At 47.6% G+C, this 20,911-nt stretch overlaps 1 protein-coding gene across 1 annotated transcript in view; it reads left to right on the forward strand.

The window, feature by feature from the left end:
* The window catches only part of TMEM132D (transmembrane protein 132D), an 867,237-nt gene that overhangs the window by 836,607 nt on the left and 9,719 nt on the right, over positions 1 to 20,911 (forward strand). Inside the window, exons 6-7 of the mRNA XM_030939289.1 lie at positions 17,455 to 17,660; positions 20,085 to 20,358. Coding sequence (XP_030795149.1) covers positions 17,455 to 17,660; positions 20,085 to 20,358 — 480 coding nt within the window. The remainder of the gene's footprint in view (positions 1 to 17,454; positions 17,661 to 20,084; positions 20,359 to 20,911) is intronic.

A 20,911-nucleotide genomic window follows, 5' to 3' on the forward strand; every position in this document is an offset into this window, starting at 1 on the left:
GAACCATGAATTTTTCACAACTGTAAACTCAGGGTTAATCAGGGAATATTTTGTCTTCGTTATAACTTTATAGAGAGTTGTTCCCCACATTGGAAAATGTCCTCAGCAGCTACTAAGTGTCAACCTGCATTCAATCTGCAGATTTACAATGACTGTGAAGAGGCGTTTTCTCATGTGGTCATGCTCAAATGGCATGTTGAAGTATGTCTCATTACATTACAAATGCATTTTTACTTGATTGATATCCAGTTAGAGCATTATATTAATCTTAGTGAAATTACCTTGTATGTATGTGACATTATCTGTGAATTCCATTTCAGTGTTGTAAAAAGGGAGCTTTAAAACATTCGTTAAGCAATGGAGATCTCATATCTGATAGGGCTGCGAACCACTGCTTTCAGAAACTTTCTGTTTATTTTTCTCTTGTTACGGTTTCAGAAATTTGGTGCCATTTCATTGCTCCTATGAGAACTCTTCCACATGAATTCTCACTTTTATGCATTCATTCATCACCTCTTTCTTGGGTGCGTACTGTATGCCAGGCACTGTTCTAGATGATGCAGTAGACATCAAAACAGCTAAGGTCTTGCCTGCCATCTCAGTCAGTCAGGATCAGTTAGGGGACGCTGAGGTAACAAACAGCACCAGAATCTCAGCATCCTTCCACAACATGCCTCTATTGTTCAGGCAAAGACAGCAGTGGTGACTGTCCAGGGCAGGCATTCCCCATGCAGTGATGGCTCAGCATCCCAGATGGCCTTCATGTTGTGGCACCTACATCGTGGGCCTCCTGGGTAGGAGAAGGAGACAAGAAGAGTGTGCACTGACTCTTAAATGTTTCCAATCAGAGGTGACATCCATCACTTCTACTCCCACATCACTGGCCAGAGCACGCCACATGCCCATACCACACGTAAGGAGGCAGAGCATGCCCTCCTCCAATGTGTCCAAGAAGGCAAGAGAAGTAGGGGGAGATCTGTGTGTGGTCATTCTCAACCTTCTCCCAAGCCCACAGACATCTTTCAGGTATGGTGACTGCACCTGATAATGGCAGTTTCCATTGTATTCATCAGAGTATAACCAAGAGACAGAATCTTCATCAGTCATTTGTACAGAGAGATTTTAGCATAAAGGTGGTTAACTAGGCCAGGCGTGGTGGCTCATGCCTGTAATCCCAGCACTTTGGGAGGCCGAGGTGGGCAGATCACGAGGTCAGGAGGGGAAATAGAGGCCTGAATGACACCCTGGAACTTGATGCATAAAACAGCCACCATCCCTGGTGCTGAAGGAACAAAGAAAAGGTTGGAATTATCCCAACCTGGAAGCTTATAGATGCTCTTTGGGTCTGGGAGCCCCCTCCGAGGAAAGCTTCCTGCTCAGCTGTTGCTGCTCCTCCAAATCTGGGCGTGGAAGCCAGGCCTCTGAGGTGGTGGCATGGGCTGGCTGATGGTGTTGTCCATGAGAGAGTGAAATGAGGCTGATTCTGCAAGTGCTGGAGAAACTGTGAACTGGATCCAGTTGCTGCTGAGGAAAGGACCTGATGCTGTGGGGTGAAGCATTACTGCCCTAATGCTCATGGAAACAGCAAGAAGACAAGGAGCCCAGAAAGAAGAGATGAAGGAGCAAATGCCTCCTCTTCCTCCAGCCTGGAGGCCTCCTAATTTCCCTTACTGGAAGAGCCTACAAGAAAACAGCTGGTAAATCAGACATATGCTGATTTTGGAGGGTCACAGTGGAAGGCAGTTATTATCTCTGGGCTGCAAATCCACGATGTTTAGTTTTGTAAACGTGCTGATATGTATGCTTCCTGTGTCTCATTTCTACAAAACAAAATGCCGTAATTGTTGTTGGCCTATGCTGCCACACTCTGCTTATGGTTACCCTAAATGTGCTGGGAAATGCAGCCTCTATCTTCCCAAGACCATCGCCTTGATTCTGCCAAAGTTTCAAGGGCTGTAAATAGGAAAGTGACATTTGGGCCGCATATGAAGCATGTATTAACTTCATCTTCACTTTTGCAGCTGGTTCAGTGTCGAGAATATTTTATGATCCCAAAGAAAAGAAAAAGATCTTCAGTCGTTTTCAAAAATGGATTGTGGGTTTTGTTTCCAAGGAGTATTAGGCTTAGAGCAAGTTTCAGCAAAAGGAGAAACAAAATTCAACACCTGGTAGCAGAAGAAACATCAGTCCATTTAGAGATTTTTTGAGGTTTCCAGTTTTTCCTCTTTATCTATATTTTTGTCCATACATGTCTGTATGTGTGTGCATGTGAGTGTGTGTGTGTGCGTGTGTGTGTGTGCGTGTGTGTGTGCATATACAAGTTTGAGTGTGTGTGTGCATTGTGAGTACATGTGTATGCATGTGCCTGCATGTGTGTGTGCGTGTGTGCATATGCTGTGTGAGTGTGTGCATGTGTGCATTGTGTGTGTGTGCATGTGTGCATTGTGTATGTGTGCATGAGCCTGCATGTGCTTGTGTGCATGTGTACATATGCAAATGCATGTGTGTTCATGTGTAAGCGTGTGCACATATGTGTGCATGTGTATGTGTGTGATTAAAGGTAAGGGTGTTTTTCCAGCAGGCTCAGAAAGAGAAGAGTGAGTCTCTGCATATGCAAGACTCATTTGCCAGTTCACTGGCCTGATTCATGAATGCAGCCTCTGTTTACTTTCCTTTGTGCTCCTTGGGGATGAGAAAGGTATCAAGAGCACAGAGGGAAATGGACTAAAAAATATCCAGGCAAGGGTCATCTCTGCCACGTTCTCCATCTCACTTCCCAAGTGTCTAGGTTGTCATGGACCTGGCTTGTTTCCATTTTCATTCCATTCCATGGAGAGAGAGAGACAGAGATAGAGAGAAAGAGAGAGAGAAAACAGCAGCTTTGAATCACAAATTTTATCATCTACACAGAGAAGCGGGGGATTATGAATCAGGGAGTCCAACAGACCGGTGGTTTCTCTATATTTTCAAAAATATTGTTTGCATCTAATTGTTTTTATTTATAGTCAGAGATACATCAAAGGACCTGGGTTGCTGTCAGCGTTTTTCCTCCTATTTTCCACGATTCCACTATCAGTACAAATGCCATTGTCCCTGGAATCTCACTGTCCTGATAAATTAACTGTCACAGCCTAGGTGGAAAAAATAAAAACAGCATGAGGTAATGAAACAAGCAACAACCTTGGAGTGAGAAAGCCTCCGCCAGAAAGCCCGCCTTCAAACCCTAGATCTGCAGCTTAGTAACTAAGCAACCTCGGGGAACGCAGAGTGTAGCTCTATGAGGAGTTTCAGTTTCCTCTTGTAGACAGTTCTCTAACCCGGAATGCTGGATGTGGAGCCAGCTGGGGTTGTTGATTCTCTCCTTGCTTGGTGCTCACATTTCCAGGGCTGCAAATTCAAGTGCTGGTAGCAAGACAAGAGGGAATTGTGGGGACACCAGTAACTGGAGACCACTGAGCTGGTCATACCAGCTACCAAAAGCCATGGTGCCACATTTCTTCCTAACTCTGCATTCAGTGACTTTGGGTTGGCAGCATGAAATCATGAGTGTTTATACTACAGGAATTGGCAAATTGACAAATGCTCGAAGCAAAGAAGCTGCACGGGGCTGTTTGTTGGAGGCTTGGCCAGGATGAACCAATGGGCCATAGGCGCTGCAGAACTTAGATCTCTGCCACTGACTGGCACCACAGAGCTTAGATCCCTGCCATTGACTGGCACTGCAAAGCCTAGACCCCTGCCATCAACTGGTGCCACAAAGCTTAGATCCCTGCCACCGACTAGCACTGCAGAGCTTAGATCCCTGCCACCACCTGGTGCTGCAAAGCTTAGATCCCTGCCACTGACTGACATTGCAAAGCTTAGATCCCTGCCACCAACTGGCACTGCTGAGCTTAGATCCCTGCCACCCACTGGTACTGCAAAGCTTAGATCCCTGCCACCGACTGCACTTCAGAGCTTAGATCCCTGCCACCGACTGGCACTGCAAAGATTCGATCCCTGCCACCGACTGTGCTTCTAAGCTTAAATCCCTGCCACCAACTGGCACTGCAAAACTGAGATCTCTGCCACCCACTGGTGCTGCAGAGCTTCAATCCCTGCCATCAGTTGTACTGCAGAGCTTCGATCCCTCCCACCGACTGTGCTGCACAGCTTCGATCCCTCCCACCGACTGTGCTGCACAGCTTCGATCCCTGCCACCAGCCCCCAGACAGCTGTCCTTTCCTCAGTGCCTCCCCCTAGGACTTGACCCTGAGCATCTGAATTCCATTTCATTTAGGCTTAATTTTAAATTGACCTTTTTTCTTTGCATAAAAGAAAGTTAATGGCCAAGGGAGTCTTAGATGATAGTTTTCTTAACTAATGAGACCTTTTACGTCAGGAGACCTCTACAGAACCAGCAAGATGGCTTATCCAAGTCACTTAGCCTCAGCTGCCTCATCTGTAAGACATAGGCAATACCTTCATTCACTCAAGAAAAAAGTCATTGAGGCCTTATTATATGTCAAGCATTGCTGGAAGGTAGAATTGGGCGGGATGATTTTTTAAAGTAACTTTGTCTTCAGAAAGACAGGAAGATAAGTTCTGCACATTCACTGCCATCCTCAGCTGACTGCACTGCATCAGTCAGACGTAAAAACCCACGGCGGGGATTCTCTGAACTGACCTCAGATCACCATGAGGCACAGCCTGTCAGCCAACCCGTCAGCCTCTCGGACGCTCTCCACGTCTTCTGCAACTTGCTGGGGTCACCTTGACCTTCAGTGACCTATTAAAGTGGGTTTGGCCATGCACAGTGGCTCACACCTGTAATCCCAGCACTTGGGGAGGCCAAGGCAGGTGGATCACCTGAGATCAGGAGTTACCAGCCTGGCTAACATGGTGAAACCCCGTCTCTACTAAAATTACAAAAAATTAGCCAGGGGTGGTGGTAGGTGCCTGTAATTTCAGATACTCAGGAGGCTGAGGCAGGAGAATTGCTTGAACCCGAGAGGTGGAGATTGCAGTGAGCCAAGATTGTGCCACTGCACTCCAGCCTGGGCGATGGAGCGAGACTCTGTCTCAAAATAATAATAATAATAATAATAATAAAATTAAATAAAAAACAAATAAAGTGGGTTTCACTCCCACTTTTAATGGAATGCAACATCTCTCCTCTCCAGTATATTGCAGATTTCTGCCAAGGTGGGACTGAACATAGAAGAAGGTTTCCTGCCCTGCATCTGCTGAGAATTCATGTGTTCCTTCATTTTCCCACAGATCACATAGAGCCACCAGGAGGTGGAACTGTGCTGATGTTCAACACAGTCGCCCGTGTGAGCGGTAGTTGTTCTTGGTGGACTGAAGGGTCCACTTGTGGCTCCTCAATCTGGCCTGGGCTTCCCATGACTCAGAGGCTGGCTTCTGTGAGGGAGCATCTGAAGGGCTAGCATTCCGGGAGCATAGGTAGACGCTTTTTCATGACCTGGCACGAGAAAGCTCAGACTTCTGTCAAATTCTATTGGCCGAGTGCAGGGGTCCAAAGGAAAACTTCTGCTTTGCCCTCTGAAGTTTTGCTGAGAAAATCAACTCAAAAAAGGCAGGTTAATAGGAGAAAATGGCATAAAAGTTAATTTGCGTGCATGGAGAGAAAATCGCAGAGTGGTTACCCCCGACCTGACACAATAAGGCGTACAGACGGTTATACACCCTTCTTCTTAGGGGAAAGGAAGATGGGAGAATGTGGATGATTTTAGAGGGGTAGTAAATGGTTTTTAGAGAAATTCAATGGGCTTGAGGAATGTACAGTGACCTGGGGCAAAGTCTGTCGGACCTGCACAGCAGGAAATGCTTTGTGACAAAAGTCTGTCCAGCTGTGTTAACAGAGTTCCATCTTTCTTCCTGCAATATGAATTCAGTAGATAAAAACTCAGGGAAAGCACCAGAGGCTATGATGTTCTTCCTGTGGGGTGCAGACTTTGGGCAGAAAAGGGAACATCAGAGAACTTGATCCTGTACTTTAAGGGAGACGGAGGAATGAGAGAGGGTAGGAGGGTGATGGTTGGAAGGTCAGAGAGAGCTTGAGGCTGCTGCCTCAGCTCAGCATGTGAAGGGAGCATATTTTGAGATGTCAGTTTCTGAGCCCCAACGCAAGCAACTCACTAAGGCCAGCCCAGATGCAAGGCGAGGGCATTAGACTCCACCTCTTCAGTCGGATGTAATAAGGTCACTTCGGGGAGGAGGTGAGCAGGCAGGAGAGACTGTTGTGGCCATCTTTGGAAAATGCAGTCTGCCATGTACGTTCACCTCCCAGAGTCTCAACGTTCTTTATCCAGAAGAAAAGGAGATGTAATAACACCAACCTCACAGTGCTGTTGTGAAGAACAGTGGAGTTAGTGGAATTAAAATACCGCTTTATCTTACTGTAAGACTCGCTTCTTGGTAGAGACCCTAGAAAAACAGGCATCTGCGCACAGTAGGTAGGCACAAGGACATTTGTCACATGGCGTGGTTTGAAAAAGCAAAATACATGAGAATGCAAGCTCTGTGATCCATTTCATCGTCATCTTTACTACCATTTTTACGAATTTTGATGCCCAGTTGTTCCAGCACAACTTACTGAAAAGGCTGTCAAAAGACTTTGGCTCCATTGAGTTGCCTTTACTCCTTTGTCAAAGGTCAGTTGACTACATTTATGCAGGTCTGTTTCTGGGCTCTCTTTTCTGCCCTATTCATCAATTTATCTGTTCTTTCAGCAATACCACATTGTCTTGGCTATTACGGCTTTCCAGGCAGTCTTGAACTTGAGTCATGTCAGTCCTCTGATATTATTCTTCTGGGTTGCATCCTCACAAAAACTAACTGAAAGTGGGCCACAGAACTGAATGTAAAAATGCAAAATGATAAAATTCCTAGAAAATAACATAGGAGAAAGTCTAGATATCATCGTGTTTGGTGATAACTTTTCAGATACAACCCCAAAGGTGCAATCCATGAAAGAAAGAATTGATCACCTGGAGTTTATTAAAATTAAACACTTCTGCATATGCAGTTTTTGTTTGCAATACAAGCTTTCAACTTGAGGGAAATCAGAATGTCACTCAAAAATATGTGTCTTTGCCATAAGAATTATGTTGAGCTAAAGGGAATTAACAAGAAACAAAGGTAGGAAAAGTTCTCTCTACCCTCTCATTTTATATCTAAATGGACAAATATAAACTCTCCTTTACTGGATATGACGCTAGACGATGATTAGCCCAGAGTTGACACAGAAAAAATCTGCAAACAAACCTTTCTCCATTAGTTTCCCCCATATATTTACCTTTCTGTAGTTTCTCAATCATAGGAGGCCTAAGGCTATTTCCTTTCTCCTGTCATTTCTCTATAAAATTATTGTTCTTTGTGGAAGATGCTACATACACTCGAATTTTAGTCATCTCTTGGAGTTCCTCATTCCTAAGTTTCTTCCATGGATATAGGTGATGTAAGTGTTCATACATTTTTTTGGTTTTTTTTTAAGAAAGGAAAAGAAAAATACAGAAGAATGTCCATTCATTTACAGAGGCCCCTCATCTGTCTAACAGAGAGTCATAGACGATGTGTCATGGGGCTTGAACAAATACATTTACAAACAGGAGTGAGAATAGTGGTTCTCAACTGGGGGTGCTCTTGCTGCCCAGGGGTTCTTTAGCAATGTCTGGAGACACTGTTGGTCATGACCGCTGGAGAGAGGGATGCTACTGGCATCGGGAGGTGGAGGCCAGGGGTGCCGTTCAGCAGCCTTCACTGCCCCGGGCAGCCTCCTACAGCAAAGAACTCTCCAGCCCCAAATGTGGACAGGGCAGGGGCAGAGAAATGCTGGCCAGAACCAGTGCCTGGCACATGGCAAGAGTGACTTGGTTGGATTGTTTTTAAAATGATTTCCTATCAGACTGCTCATCAGTGACTGTGAGAAGACAACTGAGATCTTATGACCCAGGCCACATGGTGGACAGTTTTGAGGACAAAGAAAAGAGAACATTCACTGAATGCATTATTTCCTCTGACCCAGGAAAGGACTGAAAGTGAAAATTTGAGGTTGTGTAAAAATGTTCTGTTTTCATTTTAAAATAACAGAGCTTCCTGGGAATTTGAATTTCTGATTTTAGAAGAAAATAGGCTAAAGGATATAGACTATATACGGAATCTTCTGGTATAGATGATTCCAGAAACACCAGAATATCCCCGTTCCGTGTCATAACTAAGAGGTCCACTGTGGCTGACAGGGAAAGAGACTCAGACTTTCTTCCAGAAAGCACTGTCGCTCAGCCTCAAGGAGTGCTGGTAGCAGCGCTTAGCTGCTTGGGGGTTCCTGTGTTTTGAGCTGAGTCCTGCTCTTTTTCGGGTAGCCCCAGCTGTTAACAAAGATGGTGGTGGTTCAAGGGTCTGACCACTTTGACCAAAGTGGGGCTCCTCCCCATGCACGCAGTCTTTCCTCCAGACCCCTCCGATGAGCTGGCAGAAATGTTGTTGAGTCTTCCTCTTGATCCAAGAGCTCCTGCTGCCTTCCTGGGTCCTTCCCTTCCTCCTGCACAGATATTATGGCCTAATGGGCCTTCTGTCTCAGCCTCTGCTCCCCAGAGACCTCACGATCGCACTGTGGCATGCGAGGGATATGAGGGCCGACTCTGGACCCGGAACGGCCTGTATTCCAATCCCAGACCCAAGGCATCCTAACTGTGTGAACTTTAGCAAGTCACCTAATCTCCTCGTGCCTCAATTTCTCATCTGCACAATGGGGATTGTGGTAATGCCTACCTTGCTGGGTTATTGTCAAAATCAAACAACTCAGTGCATGTGCACAGCTGGGAAGGCTGCCAGGTAGACAGTTGTCCTCGATGGCAGGTTTAACACCTTTGATCTAAGAAGCTCCCACTCCACGCTGGCTCTCCCTTAAGTTTCCAGCTAGCCTCCTCTCCATGCAATGCAGGCTGGCAACTTCCTCCTGGAATAGGAAAGCAGGCTCTAGGGACTGAACAGCTGACTATATTTGTCTGCACAGTTGATTGCAGTTTCCTAGGGTTCCCATAAAAAAAAAATGCCAAGGAGCAGGTGGCTTAAACAACAGAGCTTCATTTTCTCACAGTTGCAGATGCTGGAAGTCAGAGATTAGGTAGCTGCAGGTTTGGTGTCTCCCTGGCCTGTGGGTAGCTGCTTCTCGCTGTGTTCCCCCATGACCGTTCCCCTGTGCATCCCTGGTGCCTCTCTGCCCTGAGTACCCTGATGCCCCAATCTCTTCTTAAAAGGAAACCAGGCCAAGCGCAGTGGCTCACGCCTGTAATCCCAGCGCTTTGGGAGGCCAAGGCAGGCAGATCACCTGAGGTCAGGAGTTTGAGACCAGCCTGGCCAACATGGCAAAACCCTGTCTCTACTAAAAATACAAAAATTTGCCGGGCATGGTGATGCTCACCTGTAGTTCCAGCTACTTGGGAGGCTGAGGCAGGAGAATCACTTGAACCCGGGAGGCGGAGGTTGCAGTGAGCCAAGATTGCGTCACTTCACTCCAGCCTGGGTGACAGAGTGAGACTCTGTCTCAAAGAAAAAAGGACAGCAGGCATATTGTGTTAGGGGCCCATGTTAGTGACCTCATTTTTACTTAACCACCCCTATAAAGACCCTGCCTCCAAATACAGTCAGATTCATTTGAATTTAGGGAGGAAACCAAATTCAGCCCACAATAGGCTCAAGTTGCCTCTTTTTCCCTCTGCATATGGAGCATCCCTGCTGACCCGAAGCCCATGTGTGGCATGTCCCTGCTCCCGGCTGCAGCATGTCCTCCTCCAGGGCGTCCATTTAAAACTGTGTCCAGCGTGTCCTCCAGGGAGTCCATTTAAAACTGTGTCCAGGGTGTCCTCCAGGGCGTCCATTTAAAACCGTGTCCAGTATTGAAGGCACCCCTCCCGAGGAAATCTCAACTGCACAACCCCTGCTATGCCCCAGTTCAGCAGGAAGCAGTTAGAGTGGTCATCGGCCAACCTCCCCGACAGCACTTGGGTTTTCCTGTTGAGAGCGGGGACTGAGCGACAGGACTAGCTGGATTTCCTAGGCCGACTAAGAATCCCTAAGCCTAGCTGGGAAGATGACCGCATCCATCTTTAAACACAGGGCTTGCAACTTAGCTCACACCCGACCAGTCAGATTGTAAAGAGTGCTCACTAAAATGCTAATTAGGCAAAAAGAGGAGGTAAAGAAATAGTCAATCATCTATTGCCTGAGAGCACAGTGGGAGGGACAGTGATCGGGATATAAACCCAGGCATTGGAGCCAGCAACGGCCACTACTTTTGGGTCCCCTCCCTTTGTGTGGGAGCTCTGTCTTCACTCTATTGAATCTTGCAACTGCAAAATAAATAAATAAGTAAAATAAAATAAAACTGTGTCCAGCATGTCCTCCAGGGCGTCCATTTAAAACCGTGTCCAGCATGTCCTCCAGGGCATCCATTTAAAACTGTGTCCAGCATGTCCTCCAGGGCGTCCATTTAAAACCGTGTCCAGCATGTCCTCCAGGGCATCCATTTAGAACTTGCTTATCTCTTGGCCGAAAAGTGTGTGTTGTTCATTAACAGATATACCTGAGTTAGGGAAAGTTGTTTTCCAATAAATAGCCTAGTATAATGAGCTAAAGTTCTCCTCTGATTAATTAGCCCAGTGTGGCACTGGCTACAGGACACTGAGCTTCAATTTTCTTGTCTGGAAAATAGGGGTAAGGGTACCAATCTAATAGATATGTTGTGAGGATTAAGTGGAATAAGTTATCGACACTCAGTACAGTACCTTGCACGTAGCAAACAATGAATATTAGTCACTACTATTATTGTTACCACTATTATTAATGTTATCTTTGTTTTTTTTTTTTTTTTTTTTTTTTTTTTTTTTTTTGAGGCATAGTTTCACTCTTGTTGCCCAGGCTGGAGTGCAATGACACGAGTCTCAGCTCACTGCAACCTCTGCCTACTAAGTTCAAGCGATTCTCCTGCCTTAGCCTCCCAAGTAGCTGGGATTACAGGTGCCGCCACCACAACCGGCTAATTTTTTTGTATTTTTAGTAGATACAGTGTTTCACCATGTTGGCCAGGCTGGTCACAAATTCCTGACCTCAGGTGATCCACATTTTTAATCCAAGATCGAGACTAAGTACAAAAAGGCACTATCCTAACTTGGAAATTGGATGCAAGCATTCCCGTAGGATGTCTACTCCTGCCAAGTTTGAGGGGGAAAAAAAGACAGAAATTCAACATCCGTAGCTTTAGCTCTTGAAAAAAAAAAAAGGAAAGAGAGAAATATTAGAAGAACATAAATTTAACCAAGAATGTTGGTGATATTTAAATAAGATTTAAATTCATACAGCATTTAAACAGAAAAGAAGGAAATGGCATTAAATTCACATAAGTGCCGGATTATGCACACTAGAGCCAGAAATATTAACTGTATCCCCATAATGGAACAGTGCGACTGGCTGGAAATGGATTATGAAAGAAGTTCAAGAATTTTAATAGATCATCCCTTCAGACCATCAGCATTGTAAAGTGGTAGTTAATAAATTATTTGACATGTACAGTTAGTCATATTTTAACAAGAAGTAATGAACAGGTCTTGCCGGCTCACCTAGACCGTTACATTTCTCCAGTTCATCTCCCAGGGGGGCGTTTGGAATGTCTAGCAATCTAATACAATGAACAGAGCTAGGAAGGAAGGATGGATGTCAGAATATGCTGGAAGAAGTTCTGCTCCATCCAGCTGCTTCAGGAACACATCTCAGGTTGTCTCTCCAGACCAGGATGGAGTTGGGGCCAGGTCCACTCATGGGGCCAGGTCCACTCATGGGGCCAGGCCCACTCATGGGGGACTAGGCTTGTGTCTTGCTAAGCTCACCTAGGCTCAGGAACCTGGGTCCCCAGAGCCCAGGTGAGCTTAGGTAAGGTCTCCAGAGCCCAGATGAGGATAGGTAAGGTCCCCAGAGCCTAGGTGAGGATAGGTGAGGTCCCCAGAGCCCTGGTGAGCATAGGTGAGGTCTCCAGAGCCCAGGTGAGGATAGGTGAGGTCCCCAGAGCCCTGGTGAGCATAGGTGAGGTCCCCAGAGCCCAGGTGAGCATAGGTGAGGTCCCCAGAGCCCAGGTGAGCTTAGGTAAGGTCTCCAGAGCCCTGTTGAGCTTAGGTGAGGTCTCCAGAGCCCAGGTGAGGATAGGTGAGGTCCCCAGAGCCCAGGTGAGCATAGGTGAGGTCCCCAGAGCCCAGGTGAGCATAGGTGAGGTCCCCAGAGCCCAGGTGAGCATAGGTGAGGTCTCCACAGACCAGCCTGATGGAAAGTCATAGCAGCATCTTCAGTTGTGTTCATTAGACAATGACATTCTCTTTTTGCCTGGGAGACGCACAGGAATTTTCTTCCCTCTCATAAAACAATGTGCTCTTTCTGAATGATCTTGGAAACACACGGCTCCCTCCCTTTCTGTTTTCTCCACTTTTGGGTGGAGACATGACTCGAGAGAAACATTTCTCTATTAGAAGAGTGGTGAGATAGTCCGGGCGTGGTGGCTCAAGCCTGTAATCCCAGCACTTTGGGAGGCCGAGACAGGCGGATCACGAGGTCAGGAGATCGAGACCATCCTGGCTAACACGGTGAAACCCCGTCTCTACTAAAAAATACAAAAAACTAGCCGGGCGACGTGGCGGGCGCCTGTAGTCCCAGCTACTCTGGAGGCTGAGGCAGGAGGATTGCATGAACCTGGGAGGCGGAGCTTGCAGTGAGCTGAGATCCGGCCACTGCACTCCAGCCTGGGCGACAGAGCAAGACTCCGTCTCAAAAAAAAAAAAAAAAAAAAAAGAAGAGTGGTGAGATAGACCATAAATAAAGCTGGTCAACTCTGGAGTCAAAAAGACACTGTGGGGTAGGAAGGACTGGAACCCTCAGCACCACTCTGCCCCATCAGGGCCAAGTCAGATTGGAGGCTCCATTTCACCAGTGTCTGAATTCTTAAGCAATGCTAGAAATCTAAATTTCTAAGGTGAAATCATAAAAGTTTTGAATGTTGACTCAATTTTCTCCATTCTGCAACCCGTTTTATTGACTTTTTTTTTTTCTTTTTGAGACAGGGTCTCACTCTGTCACCCAGGCTGGAGTGCAATGGCACCATCTTGGCTCACTGCAGCTTCCACCTCCTGGGTTAAAGCAATTCTCCTGCCTCAGCCTTCCAAATAGCTAGGACTACAGGTGCATGCCACCATGCCTGGCTAATGTTTTTAATATTTTTAGTAGAGATGGGGTTTTGCCATGTTGGCCAGGCTGGTCTCAAACTCCCGACCTCAGGTGATCCTTCCGCTTCGGCCTCCCAAAGTGCTGGGATTATAGGTGTGAGCCTGCGCCCAGCCCTTTTCTTTCTTTTGAGAAGTCAGCTCACCTATGAGGATTCAGTCTGAGTTAGAAATGGAAGACCTGAGAGAGAACAAGCCTCCTATTAAAGACACCCTGGCCCCTGAAGCAAGGAGAACTGTGGCCAGGCCACAGATGATTAGCCACCAGAGCTCGTGCCATTCAGCTTTTTAATCAGATTTAAGGACTTTTGCTGGTGGCAGATACTGAAGACACAAGCAGCTCCCACTCATAACCGGACCTGGGCCCATGTTTCTCCTCAGCGCCATCGGTCACCCTGGAGACTGAAGCTCATAGCGGCTGCTCTCATGCATTGACTGACTGCCTCATCGTGCAGGTGAAAGAGGCCTGCATTGGAAATGCTCTTTACAATGTTTGAACAACCAAGTAATTTCTGCTGTGCTTTTCCTCACACCCCTTTAAGTGCTAAAAGGAGGTTTTTATCCTCTAAAATGACAGAATGCAAGAGAGCCCTCCTGTGAGGCAGAGGCCACAGGCGCCTGCTTGGACTGAATCTGGTCTACGCCCCTTCCCTGCCCTCCGTGTCCTGGGAAAAGGTTACGTGGTATCTCGGGGCTCTGGCTCCTCACCCGTGAAATGAGGACAGTAACAGTGCCTGCCGGGGTGGCTGTGAGCGCTAGGTGAGATGAGCAGGAAGCGTGTTCAACCTCCAGCCCTGACACATGTTAGGGGCTCAACAAGCAGGGGTCCTAGCCCCTCATGTCCCCTTCTAAGCTTAACCAGCAAGGCCCCCATCAGGGAGGACACCCCGGTCAGGGAGGACACCCCGGTCAGGACACCCCGGTCAGGGAGGACGCCCCCATCAGGGAGGACGCCCTGGTCAGGGAGGACGTCCCAGTCAGGACACCCTGGTCAGGGAGGACACCCCGGTCAGGGAAGACGCCCTGGTCAGGGAAGACACCCTGGTCAGGGAAGACACCCCGGTCAGAGAGGACACCCCAGTAAGGGAAGATGCTCCGGTCAGGGAGGATTATCCAGGGCTCTGGAGTGTGTCACTCCAGGACACTCTGGGGTATGTCCTGCAGCTGTGATAACAAATCATCACACCACAAACCCAGCAGCTTTGTGAGACGATGGACACCGATGTATTCTCTTCCAGTTCTGAAGGTCGAAAGTCTGAAATCAGCTTCACTGGGCCGACATCAAGGTATTGGTAGGGCTGCCCTCCCTCCAGAGGTTCTAGTGGGGAACATGCTTCCTCGCATTTTCCAGCCCCCAGAGCTGCCTCCTTCCTTTCCTGGCCTCTGCCTCCATCTTCCAGCGTCTTGTTTCTGTGGTCACAGGACCTGCTTCTCCCGCTGCAGTCAAATCTCTCCCTGCCTCCCTCTTATAAGCACAGTCAACTCCACTTAGGGCCCACCCAAGCACTCTAGGATGCTCTCCCTATCTCAAGACCCTTAATTTAAATACTAGTAACAGCCAAGACGTGGAAACAAGCTAAGTGTCTCTCAGTGAATGAACGGATACAGCAAATGTGGTGTCCATATGCGGTGGAATACTATTCAGCCTTAAAACAGAAGAAAATCTCAGCATTTGCAACAACGCGGATGAACCTGGAGGACATGATGCTAAGTGAACTAGAACAGACACAGAAGGGCAGATCCTGCATGATATTGCTTATATGTGGGAAAAAGCCCAGCTCATAGAAACAGAGTCAAATGGGGGTTTCCAGGAGCTGGGAAGTGGGGGAAATGGAGAGAGGTTGGTCAAAGGACAGAAAGTTTCAGTTATGCTGGTGAATACATGATAGGGTCCTAATGTATAGCATGACTACTCTAGTTAATAATACCGTATGGTAGACTTAGGATTTGCAAAGGCAGTGGGTCTTCCATGTTCTCACACTTACACACTATTGATGGGAATATAACATAGTATGGAAAATTAATTATGGAAAACAGTATAGAGAATTCTCAAGGAACTAAAATTCTCTACAGCAATCCCACTACCAGTATCTACCCAAAGGAAAAAAGATCAGTACATTGAGAAAACACCTGCACTCATAATTTAGACACACACTACATTTTCATAACATTTATATACAATGTACATAAATATATAATTCACATTTATATACAATGTATATAATACTATGTATAAACATATTATATATTGTATATATAATACAGTAATTTTGTATATAATACAATTTTGTATTACATATTATATATTATATGTTGTGTATTATATTGTGTATATATAATACAATAAATATACAATATACTATATATACAATATATAAACATACAATATATTTATATGGAATAAAATATTTTTCAGTTATAAAGAAGAATGAAGTCACCTCTTTTGCAGCAACATAAATGGAACTAGAGGTCATTATTTTAAGTGAATCAACTCAAAAGCAGAAAGTCAAATACCACATGTTCTCACTTATAAGTGGGAGCTAAATACAATGGACACATGGACAAAGAGCGTGGAATAATAGACACTGGATGTTCAGAAGGGTTGGAGATTAGGAGGAGTTGAGGAATGAGAAATTACTTAATGGGTACAGTGTACATTATTTGGGTGATGTTTACACTAGAAGCCTGGATTTCACTGCTGTGCAATATAGCCATGTGACAAAACTCCACCTGTACCCCCTAAATATATACAAACTTTAAGAAATATCTTACACACACACACACACACACGTGACTATGTGAGGTGATGGATATGTGAGCTACCTTGATTTGTAATTATTTCACAGTATACATGTGTATCAGAACATCATGTGGTACACCCTAGATTGATGCGGTTTTGTCTGCCAAGTACTTACTTGCCAATAAAGCTGGGAAGGGAAAAGATGCTTAATTTGGTCACACCTACAAAGTCCCTTTTGACGAGTAAGATAACGTTTACAGATTCCAAGGATGAGGATGTGGATATCTTTGGGAGCTGTGATTTAGGCTCCCCCACTCCCCCAAAGGCATGTCCCAATTCTTGTTTAGGATGAAAACTAAAGGACTCATTGCCTTCCCCCCAGGAAAGCTAGGAGACAAAAGACAAGAGGACAAAGTCCTTCCATTGAACTTGGTTCTTCCCATCAGCGCTGGCATGGAGGAGCCATCTTACACTGGGCAGAAGTTGAGAGCCTGGGCTCTGGGGCCAGACTCCCAGGGCTGAATCCTGGCTCTGCCCTTCCTGGTAGAGGAACATAGGCAGGCTCCCCTGCTCCCGGCTTCCTCACCTGGAATGTGAGAATGGCAGTGGTGCCTAGTGCTGTGGTTGTTCTGAGGATGAAATGAATTCACGTTTGGGTTCCCTGAAAAGCGGAACCTGTGATGTGCCCTTCAGAGTAGGCGGTTTATGTGGGGAATGATCTCTGGATGCAGAATGAGGCAATGAGCAGCAAGACAGGACACATTTCGGAAAACCAGCAGGAGGTGCATCACTGAGCTAGCGCGCGTGCTGAGCAACTTCTATGGAATCCCATGGAGCCCCTCTAGGGAACTCTGCAGGACGGGCCTCAGAATCCACCCCGTGCCTGCGGGGGAAAGTGGTCTGCACATGCGCTGTTGAGGACGTTCTCAGGATACACCCGCATGGGAGTGAAGAGAGTAGGAGCGGAAGAGGAGGGGCCAAGCAAGGTCAGCTTCCGGTGCAGCACAGCCAGCTCCCTGAGCCTCTCTTAAGAATGAGCTGTGCTGTGTGTGGGTCCCTCCTTGAGGCAAACAGCCTGGGCTTCTCACCCCACCAGGTAGTCACTGGGCAGAGAAGCGGGGTGAGCAGGACATAACTCCCAGGTAACTCTGAGGGACACAGCTATGGAAGATGTGGCAGGAGCTGTCGGCAACACACATGCAGTCCCTGGGGAGGAGTCCACCAACCTAGCCACAGGGACCCCAGGAAGCTTGGGTACTCAGAGAGCACCTATCATAACAGCGTCTGCTATACACAAAAGCAACAGCCAATATCTGCTTCATACCAGGACCTCCTCCCCATAGTAAGTGACCTCTACCAGCCAGGGTGCTTCCCTTTCCCCCTCCTTGGGCCATGCAATGGGATGAAAGCTCACCTTCCCCTCCCCTTTTCTCTCTCACCTCGTCACAGGTTTCTGACAGATGTGACTACGTCTTTGTCAATGGGAAGGAAATGAAAGGCAAGGTGAACGTGATGGTGAACTTCACCTACCAGCACCTGAGCAGCCCCCTGGAGATGACGGTGTGGGTGCCCCGACTTCCGCTGCAGATAGAGGTCTCAGACACCGAGCTCAATCAGATCAAGGGCTGGCGAGTGCCCATCGTCTCCAGCAGGAGGTGGGTGTGCCCCTCAAACTCCATGACAGACTAAGAAGGAAGTGTACAGGGTGGCAAATTCGGTCATGACTGGGTCTGAGGATGCATATGGTACCCTAAGGACCAAATCTCCCTCCACCACTCAGCTTTCATTTGCTCTGTGTTGGCTTCATTCTCTATCAGTGTCTTTTGGGAGGTTCCAGGCTTTCATCCTCTCTTCTCTGCAACTCCAGCAGGAAGTGCCTCCTCTCCTTCCCACTAGTTCCAGCAAAGTCCTGGATTTAAGTCTTATCCTCACTGGGATTTTGTGGCCTCCCTTATCTAGTTACTGTAGCCAAGGCCCTGGAACACACTGAGTGGCTGGACTCCCCCAACTAGAGCCAGAGGAACTAGACGAAGAGGTGCACCAAGGCTGAATGAATGGACCAATTCTAGGAGGAGGGAAAATTGATGCTGGAAAGAAGAAGGCAGCAGATGTTCCCTGGAAGGACATCTGACAGGATCAGCCTGACCTGAGCTGCCTCTCTGTGCTCCAGTCCAGAAGCTCTGAGCTCTCTGCCTTGGTGAAATGAGGTCTGAGGCTTGTCCACTGAGTGTCTGATACATTACTCCAATGGTGCTTGGTAGAGCCCCAGGAGTCTCTACCATCTACCATCGGGAACCACGTGAGTACCATGTAAAGACAGTGGTAGGAGCTCAGGCTCTTCACTCACAGACTTTGTCATCTCAGAGAAATGGTGTATAAGAATTCAGGTATAAGGACATGTTGATTGCTAAAAGTATATGCATTATGAGACAAGGAAATATGCCTGGAGTCTGTGTACTCGGCAGGGGGTGGAGAATTGGCGCTCATCTGAGGGATAACTTATATTCCCTCCCCTGCAAGCTCATTCCTTTGGTCCCATGACCCCTGGGAGAGGGGATGCTTCAAGGACAAAAGCTTTGGGTCTCAGGGACAGTTGAGAGCTGGCTTCAGCAATGATTCTTTCTCAGTCGCTGGGGTTTCTGGTGTTGAGTTGAGGGCGTGGATTAGAGGGTGACCGTTGGTGCTGCAGAGGGAAGAAACTGTAGGGGAAGATTCACCAGAGACCTGGTTGAGTCTCACCGCATACATCCCACATGCTGTCACAGCTGCCCGGTTCAGACATGGCAGCGGAGTGAGTGTGAGAGGGAACAGCTGCTGTTCTGATGGAGACCGAGACAGTGCCATCAAAGGGCCGACTGCACAGAAGGGACCAGATGTTGAGGGAGCAGCTGACATCTGTCTCCTTCCAAGCATCCTGGCCCTCTCTGCCTTTCTTATCCCATTTGACCTCACCTTGGGTTACATATCCACCCGCTTTGTGTGCCGGGTTACAGAACCACACCATTCATCCCTGGCCTTGTTGTGCTAGCTCTATCCATTTTGTCTAACATAGTGGCTTATCCCAAAGCTTAGCGGTTTAAAAATTATCCCCAATGTTCATGTGGCTTACAAGAACAACATGCCGGCCAGGCATGGTGACTCACGCCTGTAAGTTCCAGCGCTTTGGCAGGCCGAGGCAGGCGGATGGCTCAAGCCCAGAAGTTTGAGACCAGCCTGGGCAATATAGCGAGACCACATCTACACAAAATTTTAAAAAGTAGCCGGGCATGGTGGCTTGCACCATAGTCCAAGCTATTCAGGAGGCTGGAGTGGAAGGATTTCTTGAGTCCAGGAGTTCGAGGCTGCAGTGAGCTGAAATCGCACCACTGCACTCCAGCCTGAATGACAGAGCAAGACACTGTCTCAAAAAGAGAAAGAACAACATGTATTATCGAACAGTTTCCATGGATCTATCCAGGCATGGCTGAGCTGGGTCTTCTGAGCAGGGCCTCTTACAGGCTGCAGCCCAGGTGTCAGTGGGGCTGGGGCCCCGTCTCAAGGCTCACGTGGGGAAGGATCTACGTGCAGGCTCACTCGCGCCGGTGCTGGCTGGTCTCAGTTCCTCGCTGGTGCTGGCCAGAGTTCACTCTCAGTTTCTAGCTGGCTGGAAATCTCTACAGCTTGGCTCACAGCCTGCAGCTCGCTTCATCAGAGTGAGCAAGTGCAAAGAACCAAGGAAAGAAAACACAAGCAAGACAGAAGTCACCGGCTTTTCAAGTCTAGCCAAGAAAGTGACCATCCAATCACTTTCGCCCTAACTTTTTCACTGGACGAAAGAAACTAGGTCCAGCCCACACTCAAGGGGAGAGGTTTACACAAAGTAGACACCGGGAGGTGGGGGGCCACTGGGAACATCTTATATTCTGCTGGTCACAACAGAGCAGTGGTTAGTATGTCAGGTTCACCTCTGCGTGTCTGGATGTAAACTCCTTGAAGTCTCATGGCCTCCTTACCTCTGCAGCCCCCACCAGGCTCCACACACAGCCCCTTACAGAGAACCAACAAGTAACTGTCTGCAAACTGCACTGCCTCTTTCACAGGCCTGCTGGGGACAGTGAGGAAGAGGAGGACGATGAGCGGAGGGGCCGCGGCTGCACCCTGCAGTACCAGCACGCCATGGTGCGGGTCCTGACGCAGTTTGTGGCTGAGGCGGCTGGCCCTGGGGGACACCTGGCCCACCTGCTGGGCTCAGACTGGCAAGTGGACATCACAGAGCTGATAAATGACTTCATGCAGGTGGAGGAGCCCAGGATCGCCAAGCTGCAAGGTGGACAGATCCTGATGGGACAGGAACTTGGGATGACCACCATTCAGGTAAAAAAAAAAAAAAAAAAAAAATCCCCAAAGCAAGATCTCTCTGTCTTCCCACCTCTGCTCCGCCCAGAGGAGAAACCAGCTGTTTGTCATTGCTAGGAATGGTATCTATTTTTAGAATGGCTAAATTCAAAGAAATTGTCAAGTAAACAATACAAGTGATGTTGGCTGGGTGCAGTGGCTCATGCTCGTAATCCCGGCACTTTGGGAGGCCAAGGCGGGCAGATCACCTGAGCTCAGTAGTTTGAGATTAGCCTGGGTAACATGGCAAAACCCCATCTCTACCAAAAAAACAAAAATTTACCCGAGTGTAGTGGTGCGCGCCTGTGGTCCCAGCTCCTGGAAGCTGAGGTGGGAGGATCACTTGGGCCTGGGAAGCAGAGGTTGCAGTGGGCTGAGATCGTGCCACTGCACTCCAACCTGGGTGATGAAACGAGACCCCATCTCAAACGAAACCACAATACAAGTCATGTAATAATGTAACAAGAATCTCGAAATTCCTCACATATTACTTATAGGTGAGAAACTCTGGGCTGACTCCCATGGTGGGTCA

Source organism: Rhinopithecus roxellana, chromosome 10 (genome assembly GCF_007565055.1).
Source record: "Rhinopithecus roxellana isolate Shanxi Qingling chromosome 10, ASM756505v1, whole genome shotgun sequence".
Lineage (NCBI taxonomy): Eukaryota > Metazoa > Chordata > Mammalia > Primates > Cercopithecidae > Rhinopithecus > Rhinopithecus roxellana.